Source organism: Poecile atricapillus, chromosome 1 (assembly GCF_030490865.1).
Source record: "Poecile atricapillus isolate bPoeAtr1 chromosome 1, bPoeAtr1.hap1, whole genome shotgun sequence".
Taxonomy (NCBI): Eukaryota; Metazoa; Chordata; class Aves; order Passeriformes; family Paridae; genus Poecile; species Poecile atricapillus.
In genome coordinates, this window is record NC_081249.1 from 89,365,006 (window position 1) to 89,387,359 (window position 22,354).

At 39.0% G+C, this 22,354-nt stretch overlaps 1 protein-coding gene across 1 annotated transcript in view; it reads left to right on the top strand.

Annotated features, from left to right (window-relative positions):
• MAN1A2 (mannosidase alpha class 1A member 2) overlaps positions 1-21,871 on the top strand; it is a 133,013-nt gene extending 111,142 nt beyond the window's left edge. Inside the window, exons 10-13 of the mRNA XM_058846950.1 lie at positions 67-286; positions 7,226-7,398; positions 14,761-14,876; positions 17,342-21,871. Of these exons, the coding sequence (XP_058702933.1) occupies positions 67-286; positions 7,226-7,398; positions 14,761-14,876; positions 17,342-17,474 (642 nt within the window). The 3' untranslated portion in view covers positions 17,475-21,871. The remainder of the gene's footprint in view (positions 1-66; positions 287-7,225; positions 7,399-14,760; positions 14,877-17,341) is intronic.
• The last annotated feature ends 483 nt before the right edge of the window (positions 21,872-22,354 follow it).

Consider the following 22,354-nt stretch of genomic DNA (forward strand, 5'->3'; position numbering starts at 1 on the left):
TTTTAATAACTAACACTTGTGAAGCATGTGAAGCAGCATTTGAAAGTTCTCTTAATCTCTTTTTAGGCCATAGAAAAACATCTCATCAGAAAGTCCAATGGAGGACTGACCTTCATTGGGGAGTGGAAGAACGGGCATCTTGAAAGAAAGATGGGCCATTTGACCTGTTTTGCAGGTGGAATGTTTGCCCTTGGAGCAGATGGTTCCAGAGATGATAAAGCTGGACATTATTTGCAGCTCGGAGCTGAAATTGCACATACATGTCATGAGTCATATGACAGGACAGGTAAGACTTATTTTTAATCTAATTATTTCAATAGTCAGAATACACCAACTGTTGTAATTATTTTTAGGATTTGTTATGGACCTTGTCTAACACACACTGGTTTTATACCAGTATGAATTTTTAACATCCATGTATTTACTTCTGCTCTGCTTCATTGTGAGTAACTATAAACCCAGACTTCATGGTTTCTTCATGCATGTTTATCCTCAGTTTTGGATCAGTCAGCTAAGATAGATGATATGGGTATGGGGAGGAAGAAATTTGAGTGAACACTTGTCCTCACAGATATATAGGGAAGTTTTTAATTTCATATATACTGTTCATACAGTTGAGGGAAAAATTTGTAAATAGACCTTTTACTGGTTTTAGTAATAGTTTATTCTGAGTAAGGACAATTAAAGAGAGGATGAAGACTACTGTGCAGACTGTGAAAAGGCCAAAGGCCTGACTAGTGAGGAGGCAGCATTAGACTTCATTGTTGGTCTGGAAGCCTCCCAAAGTCAGTCTTTTGGACTAGGATTATTCTACATCTTTAGTAGTGACCTTGATGATTGAAGTTTAGTGATTATGCTTAGGGTGGCCATATAGTTTTAAGACATAATTAAAATGGAAGAGTCTCAGAATAGTAAGCAAGACGATCTTGAGAACTGGACTATCAGAAATAAGTTCACTAGAAAAAGTCAGGAGCTCTTGTCTGAACTGGGAGTTGAAAAATGTTCTGGTCTGTATCAGATGAAGAATTTTCAGCAGAGATTAGATAATATTAAGACTGCCTTAGAAGACGTGTAATTTGTCACCCAGAATACTCTGTATAAATCTGAATTTCAAGTAGAACAAATGCAGAGAAGGACCAACAGAATGAATAGAGGGACTGAGCTTTTATCTTGCAGTGGGGAAAATATGAGAAATTGGCCTGCTCAGGCTAGAAAAATAATATCAAAGAAAGGAACAAATTTATTGCCATCTCAAGGGGTAAACATTGAGGAGAAATAGTTATTTTAAGATATAAAAAAACACAGTTGTAACAAGAGCAAGATTTTTAAGCTCACTGTGAATAAATGTAGGCTGGAAATTGGAAATGGTTTTGCATAGCAATCAAAGAAGCGAGCTTCTGAAATACCTTCCCAGTAGAAATAATGGTAACTAACATTTAAGCAGTTTTAAGATGAGAATTCATGTATTTATTCACAGGATTATACTGTATCATTGTATAGTTGCCTGTCTTTTTAAATAATTCAGTCACGCAAGCTATAATTTTATTTGGATAGCAACAGCTTTAAAAAAAGGAAAAGAAAAAAATATGAGTATGATTAAGAAAAAAAGGTAGGACATAGCTGCTACTGTTGCATTGTGAAAAATTGCATTTAAATGTTTAATTTGACATTTAAAAATAAGCAATGTTAAATTTACAGTTGTTTGAGCGGACCTAATTTTATTCCCTCAGATGTTTATTCTGTACCCTAAATAAGTCAAAAGATGGGGGAGATAAAAGTTTTGATTACATATTTAATGACTGTATAAGAACACATGAGCAAGAAAGACTGAGAGCTGCACAGACAGCAATAAATTTGCAATGTCCTTGTTTTCTTTTGTTCAGTCATGCAGTCCCAGGAATGTAGATTGTTTGTGTTTGGATGTTTTGATTTTAATTTTCCAGACTGATTTTTCAAAGAAAATTAAGAACTTATACGTGCAAAATGTTAACTGCTTTGTTATGTTTTAGCAGCCGGATTTGAGCATAATTGTACACTTTAATGGCAGAACTGGCTGATGGCAGAAAAAGCATCTTTAGGAGGGCAGTCAGTCATCCTGGTTTAAGGTTCAGCAGGCAAAGGGGATTGCCTGATTTCTTTTTCCTATAGACTTGGGATAACTAGTTCCTTTTGGCATTCTCAGAGGAGAGAGAAGGATGCAGAGACTGTGTGCAGGGGAGCTCTTTCTTTAGATAAACCAGCAGAGCTGCCCTTTCCTGTATCATCCCACGGCTGCTCGTAATAAACCACAGTAGGTACCTGGTGATGTAATATTTTAGTATGAAAATACTACTTTATAAGGCAACCTAAATTTCCATAGCTGAGCTCGAGTCTCAGCAAAACTGAAACACGATTTCACAGAATAAAAGCGTTTCTGGAAAATAAGGGCATTATATTGCCAACTGTCATCAGCCTGTTGCACATATTGCAGGTTTGAAAGCCTGTTAAAAAAAAAATTGGTATTTCAGAAAGCTGGTTATTTCAGTGCTGACTAGTACAGAGAAGCTGAAACTATTCCTGATGTATTTTCTTGGGGATTATGTCCCAGTGGCAACTGGCATCACTGCCATGTAATTGAGAAATTTATGCAGGGACATAGTTTTGCTGATAATCTGAGTCACCTATCAATGTTCTCCAGGAATATCTGAGAGAAAACCTTCGACTTCAGAGTCAGAGGCTGGAGAAGTGACTAGGTGTGTTGTGAGAAGCTTGGGCCCTTGCCATGGCTCTGTGAAAATCCTTGTTAGATTCTGCTTGAGCTGAGGATCAGTCTGTAGCACTCCTCAAAGGATGCCTTTCTAATTCAGCAGCTGGAGGAAGCTGGTGGTCTTTGGCAGGTGAAGGCAGGGGCTGTAGTCATGGCTCTGGTCTGCCTCTGAGCAAGGGATTTGTGTTTCCAGGATCTATTGAATGTGGCAGCATGAGAGCCCCCTCCAAGGCTCTTCCCCTCTTCAGGAAATTGTGGATGCATGTGGCACCTCTTAGAAATACCAATGGTTTGAAAAGGCTTATTGATGGTCAATGAGAAAACTGTAATCAGAATAGTCTTACGATGTGTAATCTAGGAAGCATGGCTCTGCTTCCTACCTGCTCTGCTATTTTTTGTACCATAAACTATCAATAGATTAATGCTGCAGCTGTCCTAAATCTCCCATCCTATGACAGGAGATTTCAGGATTTTTCTGTAGTCCAGTGTGTTCTCAGTTTGGAGAGAAGATTGAAAAAAACGAAGATAGAGGAGGCATGTTCTGATCTCTATGCCCATTTACCAGCACAAGAAATCATAATGCAGTCAGTGGGCATTGGTAAGGCTACAAAAATAGAGCTTCATGGTGCAAGGTTTCTCGATATTTAAGCTTGTGTGAGTGCTGCACATCTTGAGGTCTTGCAGTTTCTGGGGGTTAGTTCTTTGTTTTTCGTGCTTAACATGCACCACTGAGAAACATGGCACAGGCATAAAATACTTGGCAAATGTGAAATCTGTAGATGGCAACAAAAAAGAAGTCAAATGAAATTGAAATTATAGTTCACTAACAAAACAGTCTGAATAATCAACTTTCATAGGAATTTTAGAGGTTAGATAAATAGGCACAATTATCTGTATATACAGCATTGTGTGCTGATCTATAGCACACAGTATTTTTAGTACATTATGCCATCCCTTATGCATAAGACTTTTCCAAACCATTAGCTGATAGTGTGTAAAGTATTGACAGACTACAGAGAGCTTATTTTAGGATGAATTTTTTTTGCACTGCTTTAAAGTTTCTTGACAAGAGCTGTCCTCAGAATTGCGGTACAGCTTTAGCTGATTTTTATGTGTGACAATTCTAGTGCAGAATAAGCCAGATGACTAAGCTTTCAGTTGAGGCATATGCAAGGGTATGAGTAGATGCTGTCTCTGTCCCAAGACTCTCAGTAAGCAGCTAAACAGGCAAGGCTGAAAAAACGAGAATAATAACATGTTTTTGTGAGATGTATGAAATACCAATGTGTTTTGATGGAATAGTTCAGAGTCTCAAACAGAAGTACCTTGGGTTTTCTCTTCCTCCAATTCTGTATGAGTTCAAGCCTAGCAAGTATTATTATAATTATGATTTCTTTCTTTGTTTCAGGAAATTTATTGCTAGATTGTTTGTAGTCGTAAAGGAACATACAAAACATACAATATTTTCAGAAGTATTTCTAAAATTAGAAATGTATTTATCTAAAAGTATAAGGATTTGCCCTTTTTTTTTTGCAGTGCTAAATACAGCTCTCATTGAAGTCAACTTTATGTCAGTTAAAATCTTTTAAAATGGTGCTTGCTCAGCTTTGCAGTTTTGCACTGGTATGAAATTGTTTCTCATCTGCTCTCCCTGCCTAGACTATAGTCTACCAATGCTATTAATATGAAAATATTTGGATAATTCTGTGACTGTAGCGTTGTAAAATGGCCTTAGATGGTTTTTGGCTTAGAAGAATGGCCCCTGAAAGGTACTGTGCCCATAATAGCTTCCTTTCTTTAGTCAGCTATTAGCAGAAGTGCTGTGATTAATTTTACATCCTTGGTTTCAGATAGGAATTCAGTGAAATCATCACAATATGCAGAGTTCACCTATCCTTAGTTTAATTTCTTGTAGTGCCCAATACCATTAGGAGTAGGTGTGAGTTAATAATTAAAGATGTAATGCACGAGCAGGTTCCAAAGCAAGAGAAAACATCACAGTGGTGGTGGATCGCCAGAACTGCCTGAAATCCAGCTTCTTTGGTGGGTAAGACTAACATAGCTGCCACGTTTCCCTGACTTCCAGAAGGCTTTTTTAACAAGTGTTTTACTGAGGCCCATTAGGGACATTAAACAGTTACAATCTAAGCAGCACATACCTGCATGGAGGAAGAAAATTGGCATAACATAGAAAACAGGACTGAGGTAAATAGTCCATTCTTGCAATGAATAATGCTGGTTAACCAGCAGTACTCTGATATATTTCATATATATTTACACATATGTGTATAAGTGTGTAAAATATATACTCTATTTATACACAAGTGTATAGTATACTTACATTTCATATTTTAGTATGTATTATGTATAAATAAAACACATATATAAATGATCAGAAAAGGGCAGGAACAGTAAGGTAAGTGTGCTGATAATAGCAAAAAATAAAAAGCACTACACAAGGACCTTATGAGGTTGAGTAACTGCATAATAAATTGCTAAATTAAATCCAGTGTAGTTAAATGTAAAGTGAGGCACCTATGAAAAAATTATTTCTAACCACACATATTAAATGATGAGTGTTAACTGACCATGGCAATTCAGGAAATTGCTTTTGAGATTATGAAAATGTCAACTCAGTAGTACTCAGGAGAAACAAAATGAGAAAGAGCAAAATAGAAAATGTCATTATGTCACTGTATTAATCTCATCTGGACTTTTTTTTTTTTTTCTGTATTTGCTGGTCCTCTCTCATTTTACAAAGGATATAGTAGAATTGGAAGAGTTGCAGAGAAGGGCGAGAAGTTTAACTAAAGGCATGGAACAGTTTCCATTCAAGGCACAACTGAATTGGATAGTGTTATTCAGGGTGGAAGAGGGACCTTCTAGGTAGGATTCAGCAGATTTGCAAAATCACATAGGGATTGGAGAGTGGTTCTGCATCAAATAGGTATTAGAGATGTGGAACTCCTTAGCAGATATTGTTTTGGATGCTCAAGGCTTACACAGATTTAAAGACACACCTGATAGGTACTTGGGAAATTAATCTATTAAGAATTACTGACCACCTAAAAAATACGTCTAGTTTGGGAGAAGTCTTGAGCTCAAAAACAGTAGAGGCTGGTAGAAAAAACGGAAAAAGGTATCTCATATACTTGATGGGTACTTCTCTGTCGATGTCTCATTTTGGCTATTGTTGGAGATGTGATACTGGAGAAGACAGAATTTCATCTGGTCTGGTATGACCATTCTTATATTCAGAATTTTGGATAGGTAGAACTCTGTTTCTAATCTCCTCCATTTTATAGTGAAATTTATTTAATTTTGTAAGTGAAACCAACAAAGTGACCCATTTTGAAAGAAGTACAGTAAACATTTCTTGATGGAATTTCCTTACCATTCACGTGACTGAAGCAGAGTGATTCTTTTTCTTTTGGCATCCAGAGCCATAGTCCCTTGAAACAAAAAGATGAGGGAACTTCTTTTGGAGTTTTTCTGCTGGTGCATGCACTGAGAGTTGCTCGTATTTTTCATTATAGTATTTTAAGGTTACCCTTTTAGATCTGTGAAACCATGTTTAATTTGAATCTCTGGCCCATAGGAATTACATGATTAATTGCTTTGATAATTTTTAAAGCTCAAGTGCCGCTTCAGAGTTCAGCGCCTTAAAAATTCTCTGCCAAAACAAATGGTGGGGTGCAGCTGTAGATAAGAGTACATTATTAATGTTAGATTTGAGGAACAGTGTGCAGCTGTCTAATACAAAATATGTGTAATTGCAACTTCATATTATAGACAGTTTTTCTACAGGTGTGTTGTTCTTATACAAATAGTCTTCTAGGTGCTGGCCTTTACAGGTTCCTTTAGGGGCTTAAACAGTGAATCTCTTAGTTCAGAGATTTATTTTCAGATGTACTTAAGGCTTCATTGTCCAGTTGTAAACCCTGTACTTGAAGATCACAGCACATCAGTTACAGTGGCCTGACAGCACACCCTTAAACCAACAGTTTGGATAAAGATACAGATTATTTGGCATGATGCTGTTTGGTTTAGTTCCAAGTTTAGTTTAGTTTAGTTTTTTTCCTGCTGTGCTGGGTGGGATCAAAGGACATTGAAACCTGTGTTGACCCTTTTTTCTTTTTTCTTTTTCTTATAAAGAACTGATGCCAGTCACTTCAATTTTATCCTATAATTGAATGTGTTAGTGTGTTTATATTCTTAGTGTTTAATTAGTTTTCAAGAGGATTACTATAGTCCTGTCAAAATAGGTAGTTTTCTCACAGGAATTGGATAACTTATTCATAAGAAAAATTTTAGACCTCAACAGTAGGAAATATTTATGAGACTGCATAAGGACTAGCTAGGTTCTGGTTTTTTTCATAAGCTTGGCATATAGTCTCCTACCCATCCTTCCTGCAAAGATTGGTATGGAACAAAGTTTTTCTTATTTTTACTTTGTTTTTGGTTGTGTTTTCTCTGCAGCATTAAAGCTGGGCCCAGAAGCATTCAAATTTGATGGTGGCGTGGAGGCGGTGGCTGTACGTCAGAATGAGAAGTATTACATCCTAAGGCCAGAGGTGATTGAGACCTACTGGTATATGTGGAGAATCACCCACGATCCCAAGTACAGGCAGTGGGGCTGGGAGGCAACACAGGTAACTGTATTCATCATCTGTCAGTAATTTAATTTAGTGTATTTCCCCTTTGAAGCCACTTCAGTCTCATGGTACCAAAACACTTGGAGTCGTAATTGATTTTCACAGGCTCCTGTAAACTGGGATACTTATGAGGGTGCACACAGTTCTTGCTATTTTGCATCTGCTGAGTCAGGTGAGAGGTGCGTTCAGCATCATACAGCTCATGAATTTTAGGTGTGGAAATAGACACCCCTAGTCATGACTCCTGCTGTTGTCAGTAGTGCACAGCCCCTGAGAGTTTCTCTACTTCCCTGCTATTGCACCATCAGTCTTTGGAAACAGCTCAAAGCCAGTTTCAGAGATGATGATAAACAGTAAAGATAATAGGACAGTAATGAAATATTTTGACTACAGCCAAAGGAGAGGAGGGAAAAGCAAAGGAGGAGACAAACCAGGATAAGTTTATTCAGTGGCTGAAACTCAGTTTTGCTCCAGAAGCAAGAAATCAAGAAAAAGGGTGGGAAGAGTTCTGTTGAGATGCCTGTATTCAGAATATTTAGCCAAGCTCATTACTATCCATCCCTCAGCACAGTTGCAACACCTAGAAGAGACCAGGTATTTTACAGTTGTATCTTAGTGTGGTTTTTCCTTTTAGTTTGTTTTGTTCCAACCAGAATTATGTTACTCTGGAGATAGGTTCCACATTCGTAGCATTTGTTTTCCAGAATGCATTGCTACTGTCTCCAAAGCATCAAACATTGAGTCTCATCATCCCTGCTGCCTAAGCTATGCATATTTCTAATATGACCAAGTTAATAACCTACTCCTTGCTGGTGTAGATCCTTCAAATTCTTGCTGGTCTAACACCAGCTCCTTTCAGAAGCAATGGCTGGATGATCCAAGCTGAGGTGGGGTCCTTGGTAATAGGTTAAAGAATTTACAAATGTAAAGATTTTCAGGCCAGGATCAGTCTCTTAAGCACACTGCAAAGCATGTCTTTTAATTGCATTTTGTTCAACTTTCTCCATTTGCTTTCATTATCTTGGTCCCCGTTAATGCTTTCAAAACAAACCCTCCCTTCCTCCTCCCCTGCCTCCAATTTTCTCTGTATGTGGGGTAGGATTTTGTTTTATCCTTCTGTCAACCTCCATTGAAGTTGTAAATCAAGAAGCCCATGTGCTTAATTGCCTCTGTCCTTGCATACTGCCTTCTTCTGCTTGTTTCCTTAATAGAAGATTTCTTTATTGAACATAGCCATAAAATATTCTTGACTTCTTCATAAATGGTTTTGCAAACCCCTTCTTCCCACAATTAGGAATTTTCTTAGCCCACTATCATACTGACACAGAAGCTTGAAGCTTTTTGTTTGCCAGGATTTTCATTGCATATAGATAATAAGTTCTTGTGTTTATTCCTCACACCTACTCACTACTTTTTCTTCTTCCCTCTCACACACAGCTCTGGCTGTGTTTATTCCATCATTTATAAATAGAGAAGAATCTGGCGTGACACGCAGAGCAGTTGGCTTACTGCTATTGTACAACACTGTCTGAATTTGTCTTCCTTTTGCCTTCCAATCTCTGAAACATACTTGGATTTATTATCTATAATTTTTGACAAAACTGATGCACTTTAGTGCAAATCTTATGCTTTGTCCAAGGTCTGTTTTGTTATGTTTCTCCAAATTCAGTGTCTGTGGGGAAAAAACAGGAAGTTCAAGCTTATATTCCCTCAGTGATCATAAATCCCTGTGACAGGGTCTCTGTCTCTTTCCTGATGAAAAAAAGGCTAATTCTCCCTAATACTGTACTTAGCACTAGAGATGACATTCATCTCAATTGTATTGGGCCAGTCAAATTGGATGATGGTGTGCTGGGGGGCTGGCTGAAGTATTACAGAAATATGCATGCAAGATACTCAGGGTAAATACATAAAATTACTAAAATCCTTCTCAGGCTAATTATTTGAAAGTAATAAGAGCCACCACTTCACAATAGGCATATAAAGCCAATTACTAATCTGAGCTGTGTGAATTAAGGGTTCAATTAAGAGTTGTGGACTTGTGTATCTCACTAAGTAGGATTGCACCACAGAGGCTGTGGAGCTCGTCAGAGCTTCTACTAACAATGAAAATAAATAGACAAGACCTGAAGCTCACGTTATCTTCAGGCAAATTGAAGATTGATAGTAAAATGGGGTGGAAAGACCTATAGCTCTCTGCCCTCATGAGACCTCAGCTGCACCTAGATCTGGGGTCCTCAGCACAAGAAAGACATGGACCTGTTAGAGCAGGCTTCAGGAAGGGACACAAATATGATCCAAGGGTGGGAGCACCTCTCCTGCAAAGACAGGCTGAGAGAGCTGGGTTTGTTCAGCCTGGGGAAGGCTCCAGGGAGACCTCATTGCAGCATTCTAGTACCTAAAGGGGGCTTATTAAAGGAAGCAAGATGGTGGTTTATATAGGTACAGTGACAAGGCAAGAGGCAATGGTTTTAAACTGAAAGAGGGCAGATTTATATCAGATGTTAGAAAGAAATTCTTTACTGAGAAGATGGTGAGGCACTGGAAATGGTTGCCCAGAGAAACTGTGGATGTACATGTTCAAGGTCAGGTTGGATGGAGCCCTGAGCATCCTGTTCTAGTGGGTGGCATCCCTACCCTTGGCATTGAGGTTGGAACTAGATGATCTTTGAGGTCCTTTCCAACCCAAACCATTCTGTGATTCTGTTTAGTGAAGATTAGTAGACAGAAAAGAGCCAGACATAGGTTGGAGGTAAAAGAAATATGGTTTCACAGTTTCATGGGTTAGAAGCTGTGAATATGACAGCTGGTGAAGAAACTGGCACAGTTTTTATGGGCATGTTCTTGGCACAGTCAAGAAAAGTCACATATGCCACAAGAAACACCCTCAGAGAAACTGAGGGAGCTGGGATCCAATCTAGAAGCACATCATATTTTATTTCCAAAGAACTTAGGTTCGTGTTGACCTCCCTGGCACTGAAATTTCACTTTGTGTCACTTTTGAGTCAAGACACGTGTATTTGGCGGGAGTATACTGTTGAATATTCTCCTCTTCTATTCTGTGTTTGAATAAAGGAAACTAGAAAACCTACTACTTCTGGTAGTTTGTTCCATTATTTATTTATTCTTGCTGTTAAAAAACCCGTGTTTTATTTCCCATTTGAATTTGCCTAGTTTCAGCTCTCAATCACTGGGTTTTCCTATGACTTCTTATGCCATTTTAAAATGTCCTTTCCCTTTGTTTTCTTTCCAAAGAATTTTCATAGATTATAGTAAGCTTAGTGTTGACTCTACTGAAGATGCTAAACAAATTGCATTGTCTCTCACTGTAAAACATTTTCTCCAAATGGCTGCACCTACATTAGTTCATCATCCTTCTGAAAAACATAATTTTAGAATTGCATACTCCGGTTTTGAGTTCAGCCAAAAAAAAAAATTAGCCTGTGCAAAAATAACACTGTGTCCCAGCTGCTGTCTCCCTTTACTGTCCCTGTGTGTATCCGCCACAATGTCCTAGCAGGAACTCAGAATGAATTGTCTTACAAGGCTATGGAAATCTTTGAATTGTCTCTGCATTCCAAAGGTTGTCTCTACCTTCCAGGCTAGCCTGGGTCTGCAGTTACACAGTCTTGATGACTAGATTTAGGATTATGCGCGTGGTTTTATGAAACTCATTTTGTTTGGCACCCAGATACCAGCAGATTACACTGTCTGCTGTTATTTACGTTTGTCATTTTAGCCAGCAGCACTGTTGCAATGATTGATAAAACTTCAGACTGCTCCTTGTGGATCTCTGTGAGAAGCAGCTCTATTTTGTGATGATTTTGCATTGCCCGTTCTTTCTTAGAGCACTGTCAGTTTTAAATTGAATTATATTGATATGGTATAGTGCTGCCTTGTCTTCCCATAACATCTTAAATACCATGCCAATTGCCTTAGAAGCTTTTAAGTTTATTACAGCTCTACAGTTACCTTTATTTGTCAAATTTGTGGCTTTCCAAGAATGAAATCAAGCTTGTGACCAAGATAGTTTTCTATAAAACCATGCTGATTGGTGTCAGTTATCCTTCAATTCTTATATACATGTACATATACATATACATATATTCATGTGTTTCTGTAATTGATTGGAACCAAGATTAGATGTGCCATCCTAAAATTATTCGGTCTGCCAATACCTCGTAATGGTAGCAATATTACCTTAATACCTTTCCAGTCATCTTGGAGCTTCCCTGTGTTCTAGGGTACAGTAAATTTAGTACTGTTTTGTCGGGGAGACTGGTCTTCAACTCTGGAGTGAATCTGGGTGACAAATCAGATGCCACTACACCAAGTACTCTGAGATCTGTGTGAAGACAGAGCACTAAAAATTTCAAGTGGCATTTAAGCAGCTTGTCTATGGCACCAAGCTTTTCACCCAGTGTCCTGAAGTTCTGTACCGCTCTGAATGAAGGACAAATTATTTGTTCATGTTTTAAAATTTTCTATTTGGATGAATAGCTGTAAAGCAATCCTTCAGAGGCTTTTTTCCTGTGTAGTTCATTACTACCTGTATTATGTAGAACTATGATCAGCTAGGGTAAATCCTTTGCCTATTCTGAACATGAGTCTGCCTTCCCAAGGAGAAATTCCTGAGGACATAAGGTTACTTGGTAACCGTAAGGAAAAAAAAAGTTTTTATAGATCATATATTCTCTTTCTCCAGGCTGGTAGTCCTGCTGGCTTCACCAGTGTTGCATGTAGTTACCAAGTATGAGATCTCTACAGGACAGAGTAGGCTCTCAGTGCTATCCATTAGCAAATTTCCAAAACAAGCAAGTTTTGTCTCTTACACTGACTTGGGGATTTAATTCTTCTGTAGGAAGGAGATGGTGTCCTAACAGTGGTACCATGTATTCCTTGTTTTCATTTTGCCACTGTCACTGGCAGGTTTCTCCTGTACAGGCTGTGGCACATAGCATCAACTGACTGGTTGACCAGAGAAACTCTGTCCTCATCAGATTGTATGCTGGGAATTCTGGCAGGAGTTGTAACCACTGGGCTTCCTCCTCCATCTTCATGCTTCAGAGGAGACACAAAATCATGTTCTGTATTATTATAAAAGGGGATAGTGGCAAGAGCAGGCACTTCATTTTCTACCTATAAAGCAAAAGTGCTTTGGCTCTTGTTTATTCATATAACACTTACCTGGTGGCTGTAGGAGTTCTGGGGAGGAATATGCAAATGTAAACAGCATGTGCATTATTTCTTCAGAAGCTAAGCAATTAAATTTTTTCTTTCCTTTTTGTTGGTTGGTTGAATGGCTAGGTTTGATTTTGTGTGGAGAGAGTGGTGTTGGGGTTGTTTGTTTTGTTGATGTGTTTGGTTGGCTGCCGTGTAGCAGGTAGCATCGCTTTTGTTGTGCAATGTTTGCAGAGAAAGAGATTATCATGCATTTGGTGCTGTTGGGTTAGATGGTGACATACACCTTTCTCTTCACTGTAGAGAAAATCTGGTCAACCCAGATGTTAGCATGTGAGTAGTCTCAGTGTAGCCTAGCCTGCAGTGGTAATCAAATCTGAAAAGAATTCATCCAGACACTTTCTCCTTTTCGACTCGAGTCCCAATAAAAAATAGAGTGTTGCCATCCAAACTTAGAGAAAGCTGTGCTTGAGACAAGGAATTACAGCAAGCATTAGATTTTGCCAAGAAGGACTGTACTTTTCTTGACATAAGTTCAGGCTCTAGAGCCACAGCCATTCCAGTAACATCCTTTTGTCAGTCTCTCCACTTGCTTTTCTAAAAACCCTGATTTTCAGAAATTTGAAAGACCTTTGTACAGTCTGGATTATTCTTTGGTCCATGAACAGCTCAGATTTCCACAGGGTAAGACTGTATTCTAGGAGGAGGTCAGCTGTAGTACCTGCTGTGCTGTGACTTACTGTCCTGGGTATCCTGATCAACTTTGTGCTTTTTCTCCTGATTTCAGTGACAGCATCTGCTGACATTCTTTGTCCATTTGTCCAGTGGAAAATTCCTCTTTGTCTCCCAGTATTTCTAGTATGCAAAGGTGATACTGAGGTCCTTGAAGAGTTTTGATTGAATCTGTTTTCTTTGCATAAAAAAGGCATAATTCAAAACTTATTTGCTCCCCTGCCTTGACTCCCCTCAGCTTCTGCTGAGTATAACTAGCAAAAATCAAAATTAACAAAAATCTGGGTCTAAAGCACCATGTGGAGAGGAGCTTCAGACAAGGCTATTGGGCTGAATCATAGATTACTGAGCTACAGGTAGCTACGTTCAGTCATTGGTAATGACAGACATCCCGAGACAAACATTTTCCTTCACCCCTGCTTCTTTTCTGTCCCTGCATGAATCTATTAAAAGAGTCGATGTCTGCTGAGGAAGCACAGTCAAAGCAGCAGGGAAGCACAAATAACCTGTGAATCATTTCAGAGTTGTTTCTTCGGAGCCAGTTTTAATGGCTGATATCCTTGTGTGCTGTAGGGTCGTGTGTGCGAGTGGAATAATGAAAGTGTAGGCGAGAGATGCTCCAAGCTACTAACGCTTTCTTTCCTCCTCTTCCATTGTGCTTTTCACAGTACTGTGTTGGAGCTGGGGGGGTGGGGAGAATCCATTGGCCCCTTCCTTCGTGGAATGTGTATGGATTTAAACACCATACTTTAAAGGTAAAGAGCTTTACTGCAGTCCAGCACGCAAGCTAACTTGAGTTTCAGCTGTGTAAAGGGGAAACAGAGAATAGCTTATGTAGGAGAAGGAGATGAGGGAAGAAAGCAGCAGCCAGAAGAGTTTACAGGATGAAACCAACAGTCCATAAAGATGAGTGTTTTATTTCTACTTTCAGTAAGTCTCCATGACTAGCTACCAGTCAAAGAATTCCTATAACTCTTCAGACTCTTCCAGCTCCAAAATCCAGAGTTGTTTTTTACCTTCCTGTGCCCATCACAGCACTTATTGCACTGATTTGACTGATGGATGTTCTACTCAGTGTCACTGATGAGGAACTGCATGAGCTCAGAGAAAAAGTCTACAGAGTCCTTGTCATGTCATCAATATCAGCCAACAGTAAATATCCAAGAAAGAAAGTGTTTTTCCCCAGAATACTTTCTTAGCACGTAGCAGTTTGCCAAATGTGGTGTCATTAATAACCCTGGAAGGATGCTACTTCTGTATGTGTCCAGTCTCTTTTTCTTTTTTTCAAACTGTTAATGTCTGTAGCATCCTTCAACAAAGAGATTCACAGCAGAAAAATACAGCACAAAAAAAACCACCTTCTTTGTTGATCAAGCTTGATGCTTTTGTAGTTTCCAAATTTTGTTCTACAGTTAAATTCTGTGTCTTTTCCCTTCCTTTTTGCAGGCAATTGAAAAGTATTGCCGAGTTAGTGGTGGCTTTTCTGGTGTCAAGGATGTCTATTCCTCATCTCCTACATACGATGATGTACAGCAGAGCTTTTTCCTCGCTGAAACTTTGAAGTAAGTCTTTTTCACTCCTGCAACTTTCTGTAAAAGCTCACATCTAAATTCTAGAAGAATGTAGTGGCTCCACAGGTAGCTAATGGAGACAAAGACTGATTTTGAGTATTAGGAACACAAAATGGAACAGGGAGAAAGCAGGTCCTGAAAATGGCAGTTCTTGTGCCTAATTCAGGCAGCACAGCATGTCTCACCAGGAAAAAGGGGCTCCAAGTTCATGTGTGAGGGGATAGTGTGGCTATTCTATCCTGCTGGCTCCATACCAAATTCCTCTATGTAATCACAGTACTTTGTTGCCTTGTGTTACCCTTTTAGAAAGTCAGCCACTGCTACCTCCTCTGTCGTCTTCTTTAATTTTATTTCACTTAATCCTTCAAGTTCATTTTCTGGAGACTAAAAGCAATGGTCCCAAAGAGAGAGGCAGCAGTTTCAAACAGGTCAGGTCAGAGAAACAGTACCTCTCCAGGAGCTGATGGTATATGATTGATCTGCCTAAAAAAGCCAAATGAGAGAATGAAATTTGCTCCTAAGGGACTTCTGTGGTGGCAAGGCTGACTTTCAATGTATCACCAGAATCCTGTCTGCATCTTAAATAATCACAAGGTGATCTGAAAATTCACCGATGCATCATTCAATAACTGGATATACTACAGTGCAAGCATTGCAGACAGTGGCAGCTCTAGGAAAGAACTCAGAAATTTTTACTGACTTTTGGTTAGGAGCATTTCCTGCTAGTGGAACAAAATTAAGGTTTATTGAAGAGCTGGATTATTAGATGTTTTTGACACTGATGCAATTGGCATAGCCCAGACCAGAAACTGGTTTCACATTGAGATAAAGCAGGGAACATAAGGTCAAGCAAGATAGCCCAAATGAAAATAAAGACAGAAGGGTTAGGTGTGAAGTCATGAGGAAAATTAAGATGTTCCTCAGAAGAGGGCATAAAATATGTCTTAAGCAATGTCTGCTGTAATCTTTTCTGCTGTTGATGATTACTTCTGCATATTCATTCCTCTCAAATTCAAATTAGGTAACTATCCCAAATATGCTTTGTTGCTCTTGGATACTTCAGTTTATCAGTGATACACAGCAAATTTGAGAATTTTGAGCAGTGCCTGGCATGAAGGTACCTGTTGAGTGGGAAGGACCAAGATGGAGAAATAGGTTGCTAAGTTATTCAAAGGAAAAGTGTGAATCAAATGAGGAAGGTGAGTTTGAGTAAGATGAAATATTGCTGCTGTGGTGAGAAAGAGCACGGAGAGCTGCAGCAGGAGAGAGTGAGGCAGAAGTGTTGAGGAAAGGAAGGGCATGCTGCTTTAAAGACAGATGAAGGGTGTGGAGAAGGAGATGAGATATGTGTGGCAAAACTGAATCATCTCTGCAAGAAATTCTTATCTGTAAACAGTAAATAGATGAGGAAGGAAAGAAACAGTAGGGCTTCACTGACTGGATTGTGGATAGAGCTAGCAAATAAAGGCAGCAGAAGAATTGATCAGGCAGTGACACACGGCTGAAAGCAGCACACACTCCCAGATAGAGAGAGAGCAAAGGAACAGCAGAACAAGTGTGCACATTCTGGACCTGGCAGAGTCCACTAATGGGAATGACACCCTTTCCTTGTCAAATGTCTTTTTCTGGATGGCAGGAAAGCAAGTGAAAGCTGAGAGATCCTGTACCCCCACGCTGTTGTGCTTGCACTCACACAGCCAGGTTTTCTGTAATAAGGGAAATGTCTATTTAGAGTTTCAGCAGTTGTGTTAGGAAACCTGGACAGATCCCTATTACCACTGTGTCCTACAGAGCTGTAGCACAGCCACATTCAAAAGTGTGCACTGAGAAAGAAGGAACAACACTTTTTTTTTGTGTATGTCCAGTAACCCTTATTTTGTTACATGCTTCATGTCCTCTGCATTGTATTATAATGTGCAACATCTGTGAAAACCCTCTGCACAATCTATTGTCCCATTCCCTCTCACCAGAAGCTGAACCAGCTTCCATAATGGTGATGACAAATCAGATACCTGCCATGGTTTAGTAATTTCCCTTGTGCTGCCATGAAATCTTTGGTTGGATTAAAGAGGATTAGTTATTTCCAAGTGGATTTACTCCATTAAGAAAAGCTTTTTGGCAACTTCTCTGCTTTTCTGTCCCTCAGATACTTGTGGTTGGTGTCTTGATGTTTGTTTTACACTGCCAGTCTTTGAAGCAAGACTCAAAAACCAAAAGTTTATCGGAAAGACTAAAATGCTGTCTTCATAACAACTTTTCATTGAAGGGTTTGATCATAATAAAAATGACTTCATCATAATAGGGAAGGTTGTGTGTGTGCTGTACAAAGATTAGAAGTAAGTAATTTGTTTATAGATGTAGCTGCTGAACTGTGGGGCCTGAAGCTGCTCTGTTGCCTCTGCTTGCCTGTGCTCTGCTTTAATCCCCATGTTTTTCATCTCTGTCTTGGTATCCAGGTATTTGTATCTGCTTTTCTCCAACGACGATCTTCTACCATTAGACAACTGGGTTTTTAACACAGAAGCTCATCCTCTGCCTGTTTTACATTTAGCCAACACCACACTGTCAGGAAATCCTGCATATCGATAAAAACAGCTCTATGAAGAAGAAGAGAGACTGTTCTCAGCTCTGTTTTGTTTACATGGACCACTTGAGACTTTAGCAGGAGGGGAGACAGACAGACACTTGGTAAACCTAGACCCCGGAGTCAAGCAAGTATTGGCATGGGAAACGAAGCTCTTCAACATATAAATAAGTTAAAAGTTCTGTTTTATACATGACCAAAACACACAGTGTGATTTTTGCAGGACAGAGACTTCATGCGCTTTGAACCCTGGCAAGACATGGAATCTACAGATAATATTAATGCAGCAGCATGAGGAAGAAGAGGCTTTCCCATCTAGGGAGAGGAACTTGCTTGCTGTTGCAAGGAACAACACACAGTCACCTCTTCAGATTGGGTGGGTTCCAAATACCTAGGTTTTCTTTTATTTTTCTTCCTTTTTTTTTTTTTTCTTTTTAATGATGGCATGAACAAAGCAACAACAAAAAGCACCACCACTGCACCAGCAGCAGCAGGATTTGAATTTCTTTCTGTACCTGTCTGAATTTTCTAAGGAGCATCTGCTTGTCCAGACTGGCAGCCATTCTCAGAGCCTCTAATCTGTTACAGCTCAACTCTAAAGTACAAAAATTATTGCCTCCTCATTTTCCCTTTTTTAAATAATGCTTATATCCAAAAAGGAAAAAACAATTAGTAAGCATTTGGATTATAGTTCACTGTCAGCAGAGTGGGCTTAGCTCATTTGGCAAGCTCAGAGTCTGGAGCATATCACAGGAGTAGGAAGGAGCCTAAGTTTCCCTTCCTCACAAATTACGTCACATGAAAAAAAACCATTCTCTTCTTAGTCCTGGTTCTCTTAGCTAAATAAACAGAGATGGCAATGTGAGCACAACTGTTTTGTGATTTATATAGGAGGATACAGTATATGGAACTAAAAAAAGCTCCCCTTGAGCTAAGCAGTGAGAGTTTGCTGCTCTGTATTTTTGTACACAATCTGTTACATTTCATTCTTTGGATTGTAGTCACAGAACCTTCTTTGCAGGTATATATGTGTCTGACAGAAGCTTAAAACTGCCTTTGATTTACGTAACAAAACTTGCTTTTTTTCTGGGTGCTCCAGTACAAATCCAACATGAGCTTTGGAAACAAACTAACATCTCTCACATGTGACTGGAAAAAGAAACTGAAGAGTCTCTTCTTTCACTAATTTATGATGCTGCTACCTGCATGGGGTTTTTTCAAGTACTTCATGGTTGGACTGGATAGTATCACTTAAATGGTGTCTTCTTCAGTCTTCATTTATTTGCTAAAAAGTTTTTTCTTTCCAGATTTTTCATCCTTTCAGTTTTGTCTTTTTCAATCTCTTTTTACTATTGTTTAGAACCCTTACAGCTCAAATTATTTTTTTTATTCCCCCATATAGCTCTCAAATCTTTTTGCCATGGTGACTGGCCCCTTTGGTGAAAAACAGCCTTTAGGTGCTGGTTTCCCTCCTAATTAATGCACAGGTTGAGTCTTTAAAAAATCTTGATGATGTTTTTGTACCGAAGTGGAAGAACTCTTCAGTGAGCTACAGTGGTACAGCATCAGATTTAAAGGAAGTGAATACTATTTTCCCTCCTCATAAATGTTTTTATATGAAGTTTTATATAAAAAAGACTTTTGTCCCTGTCATATTATTATACGCCTGACTGTAGAGTTTCCCCACAAAATTATTCTTCATTTTTCTGTGTCACTAACTTAGACATAGAAATCATCATATGATCTAAGTAAAAATGCTGTCAGATGCTTTTTTTTCCAGACAGTTATTTGAGTTTAAGAGGAAGAAAACATGGAGCTTGGGAAATTTCAGTCTCAATGTTTGTACCTTAATAGCAGTTACTTTGTTACAGTAATTTTCAGCAATATGCTAAAAATAATTTGAGAACATATAAAGTAATTGATATAGTAAATAATACTGATTTCAGTAATTGTTTATTTAAAATTAGAAGTAGCTTAATAAATGGATTCTTCTTTCTGGCCCCACAATAATTTATTTTTCTAATTATTATTCAGTGACTTACTGAAGAACTAGTAATTTTTAATTTTCCCAAGTTCAGATATGCTGTGTTTTCAAATTGTTTTTCTGATCCTATGAGAACTTTATGAACTTTATTAGTTTAAAAGTGCAGTTGACTGCCTTGTTCTCCTACATGTCTCTGGGTATACAGGAGAAAGAGGAAAAGCAGACCCTTTTTGTTAAAAAAAAAAAAAAAAGGAAGAAAAGAAGAAAAGGAAAAACAATAAAAGCACTTTTTGCCCCACAGACCCATCCCTGTACTCTTCCTGATAAACAGAGGTGTAGAATGGCTGCCAGTCTGTTCACAAAAAGGTCAAGGACAGAATTCTGGAGTCCCAGAAACAGCAAACTTGTTATTATTGCTTCTCCTCCTCCATCCCCCTCTTGTGAATTAAAGAGGAACCCTTCAAATATAACTTCTCTGTGAATCCCAGTGGGTTAACTTACTGCCACAAGAATGCCTGAATTGAGGATTAAGCCATTTCATGTTATGGGATGGTGGTGTTCTCAAAGCAGATGTACAGTACTGCTATTTCTTATTTGTGTCGATAAGTGGCAGGTACCAAATAAAGGACACTTGTATCTCATTTTCCAGCCACCCCAACAACAGTCAGTTTATACTCTATCACTCTAAAGTACCACCTGTCCTTTTCCTCCAGAAGCTAATGATGTGCAGAGTCTATCAAAAATAATGCATCTTAAGGACTAATTGCTCTTTCATTAATTTCATTCTGATATTTCCTAGATCAAGCAGAGTTTGGAGGTAATGGGCTCTGGACAAGGTAGGTGCTTAATTACCAAGCACCAGAGATACTAAAACTTCTGACTAAAGTGATGTGCCCTCATTCTGAGTCCTTCACAGGAAAGTAGGTTCTGATCTGCAAAATGGCATTATGTGCAACCCAAAGTTCAGACTGTTCCCCTCTGGGTACGTAAGGTACAGTAGAATGTTGCCATTTTCATTCTGTTGCTGCTGTCTAACTTTCTTGAAGATACAAGTGTAAATTTAAGCACAAAAATGACTTTTTAGTCCTAGCTGTTTCTGAGTCTTGCACTGTACTCTCTAACAAAACAATCCTCATTTTCTCTAGGTAGCTGTCCCATTTTACAAATTCTGCAATACCCTCCCCCCTTACAGAATGAAATAAAAACCAGAAAATCATGTGCATTTTTGACACACTGGATTTGGGCAAGAGCCTGGAAATCCCAGAATTGTCTACTTCCTGTTTGCATGCAGTCAAAACAAGGATGTATGGTTCTTTTCCTAATCCAAGCCTCAAATTTGCCTGTTGGTCAAGATCTGCCAGCAGTAAATTTTTTTTCCTGACAATTAGAGCTTGACTTTTCAAAGAAGCCAGATTTCTGCAGCTTCCATTAACAACCCTGGAGCTGTGCGTGTTCTGCAGTCAAGAAGTCAACTTCTTAGCTTTGTCCTCTAAATAAAAACAAGACCCTGAGTCTTAATTTTGCTGCACAATATAGTCCTTCCAACTGAATGTCCAAGGAAAGTACAGAATATAGCAAGTGCCATGGAGTAAAAGGAGGAGCAAGTAGTTCATGTGCCAGTCACACTTTTGCTGTTCCTTCAGCTCCCTGCTGCAAATTTGTGGATCACCATGTTCTAGCTCCCAAACACTGACATATTTCCCCACAGCCTTTTATAAGATTTGAATGTTGCCTGGGTTCTGAAAGGTGATAATAATTACACACTCCCTGTAATGCCATCTTTTAAGGTTAGAGGTGTGCCCCCTAAGCAAAGCCCTGTTGGTCTTCATGCTACTAAGCCAAGCCCATGTTTATAAGGGGACAAATAAGAAACAGGCTTCTTGATACCAGAGAAAAACAAAAGCAAGCTCTTGATCCATACTGTAGTTGGGAGATTGGTTCACCCTGATTAAGACATCCCTCTCACTCCTTGAATTTTGAGAAAACTGTCTTCTGACTCAAGGATTTGAGTTGCCATACAAAGAGGAAAGCCAGGCTCTTTTGCAAGTTGTGTGCATACAACTGTAGCAGAGATGATAAGCACGAGCTGCTTCAGCTGTCAGCGCCTTCTAACAAACTGCTCTGTAATTGCCCAGGAAAGTTGGGAACCACCAAAGTCGGAGGAGACAGCCTGACCTGTTACGGTGAATTGTTGCCTTTAATCCTAATCGCTTGGTGGAAGTTGGATTTGCATTCTGCCTTTATTCTTGCTTTGTCTAAAACTGACAGATTTTTTTTTCCTCCAAAATAATAAAAGGGCAAAAGTCTATCTTCTGATGTGGAAATCTTCTGCCTCTGACCTGGAATCCTGCATATGTACTTTTTACAGATAAAAAATAATATTGTATATAAAAAAGATTGAATAAAGAATGTCTTTAAGTGAAAGGAGTGTGGTTTTTTTCCTTTGCCTCCAAAAGCAGCATCCTGTAGCACTGGACTGTGAAGCTGATCCTATTCCAATGCCTTGGTGGTGCTGCAACTTTTCTTTCCCCTGCAGCTCTACTCAGGACTTTGTCAACTTAAACATGTATCAAGACCCCCTGCTGCAAAATTAAACCCCTGTACCCCATCCTTGTTTCTAACAGGTCCCTGTCATGCTCAGATGGCTCTCAAGATGCAGCTTCATGCACAACACTTTGAGGCTGTTCCTGGGTGCCATTGTGAAAACCACCAAAACTCACAAAAGTTTGAGATTTCTCCCCCATTTATCAAATTGAGTGAAAGTTCAAGTTAGTGAAAGCTAAAAGGTTCAAAGATCCTTTTAGATGAGGGTAAAGGGACAAGCAGACAAGCAGTGGTACTAAATAATTAAGCCACCAGGTTAAAGCCCCAGCTTTTCTTGAGACTTAAGTAGCTAGTGAG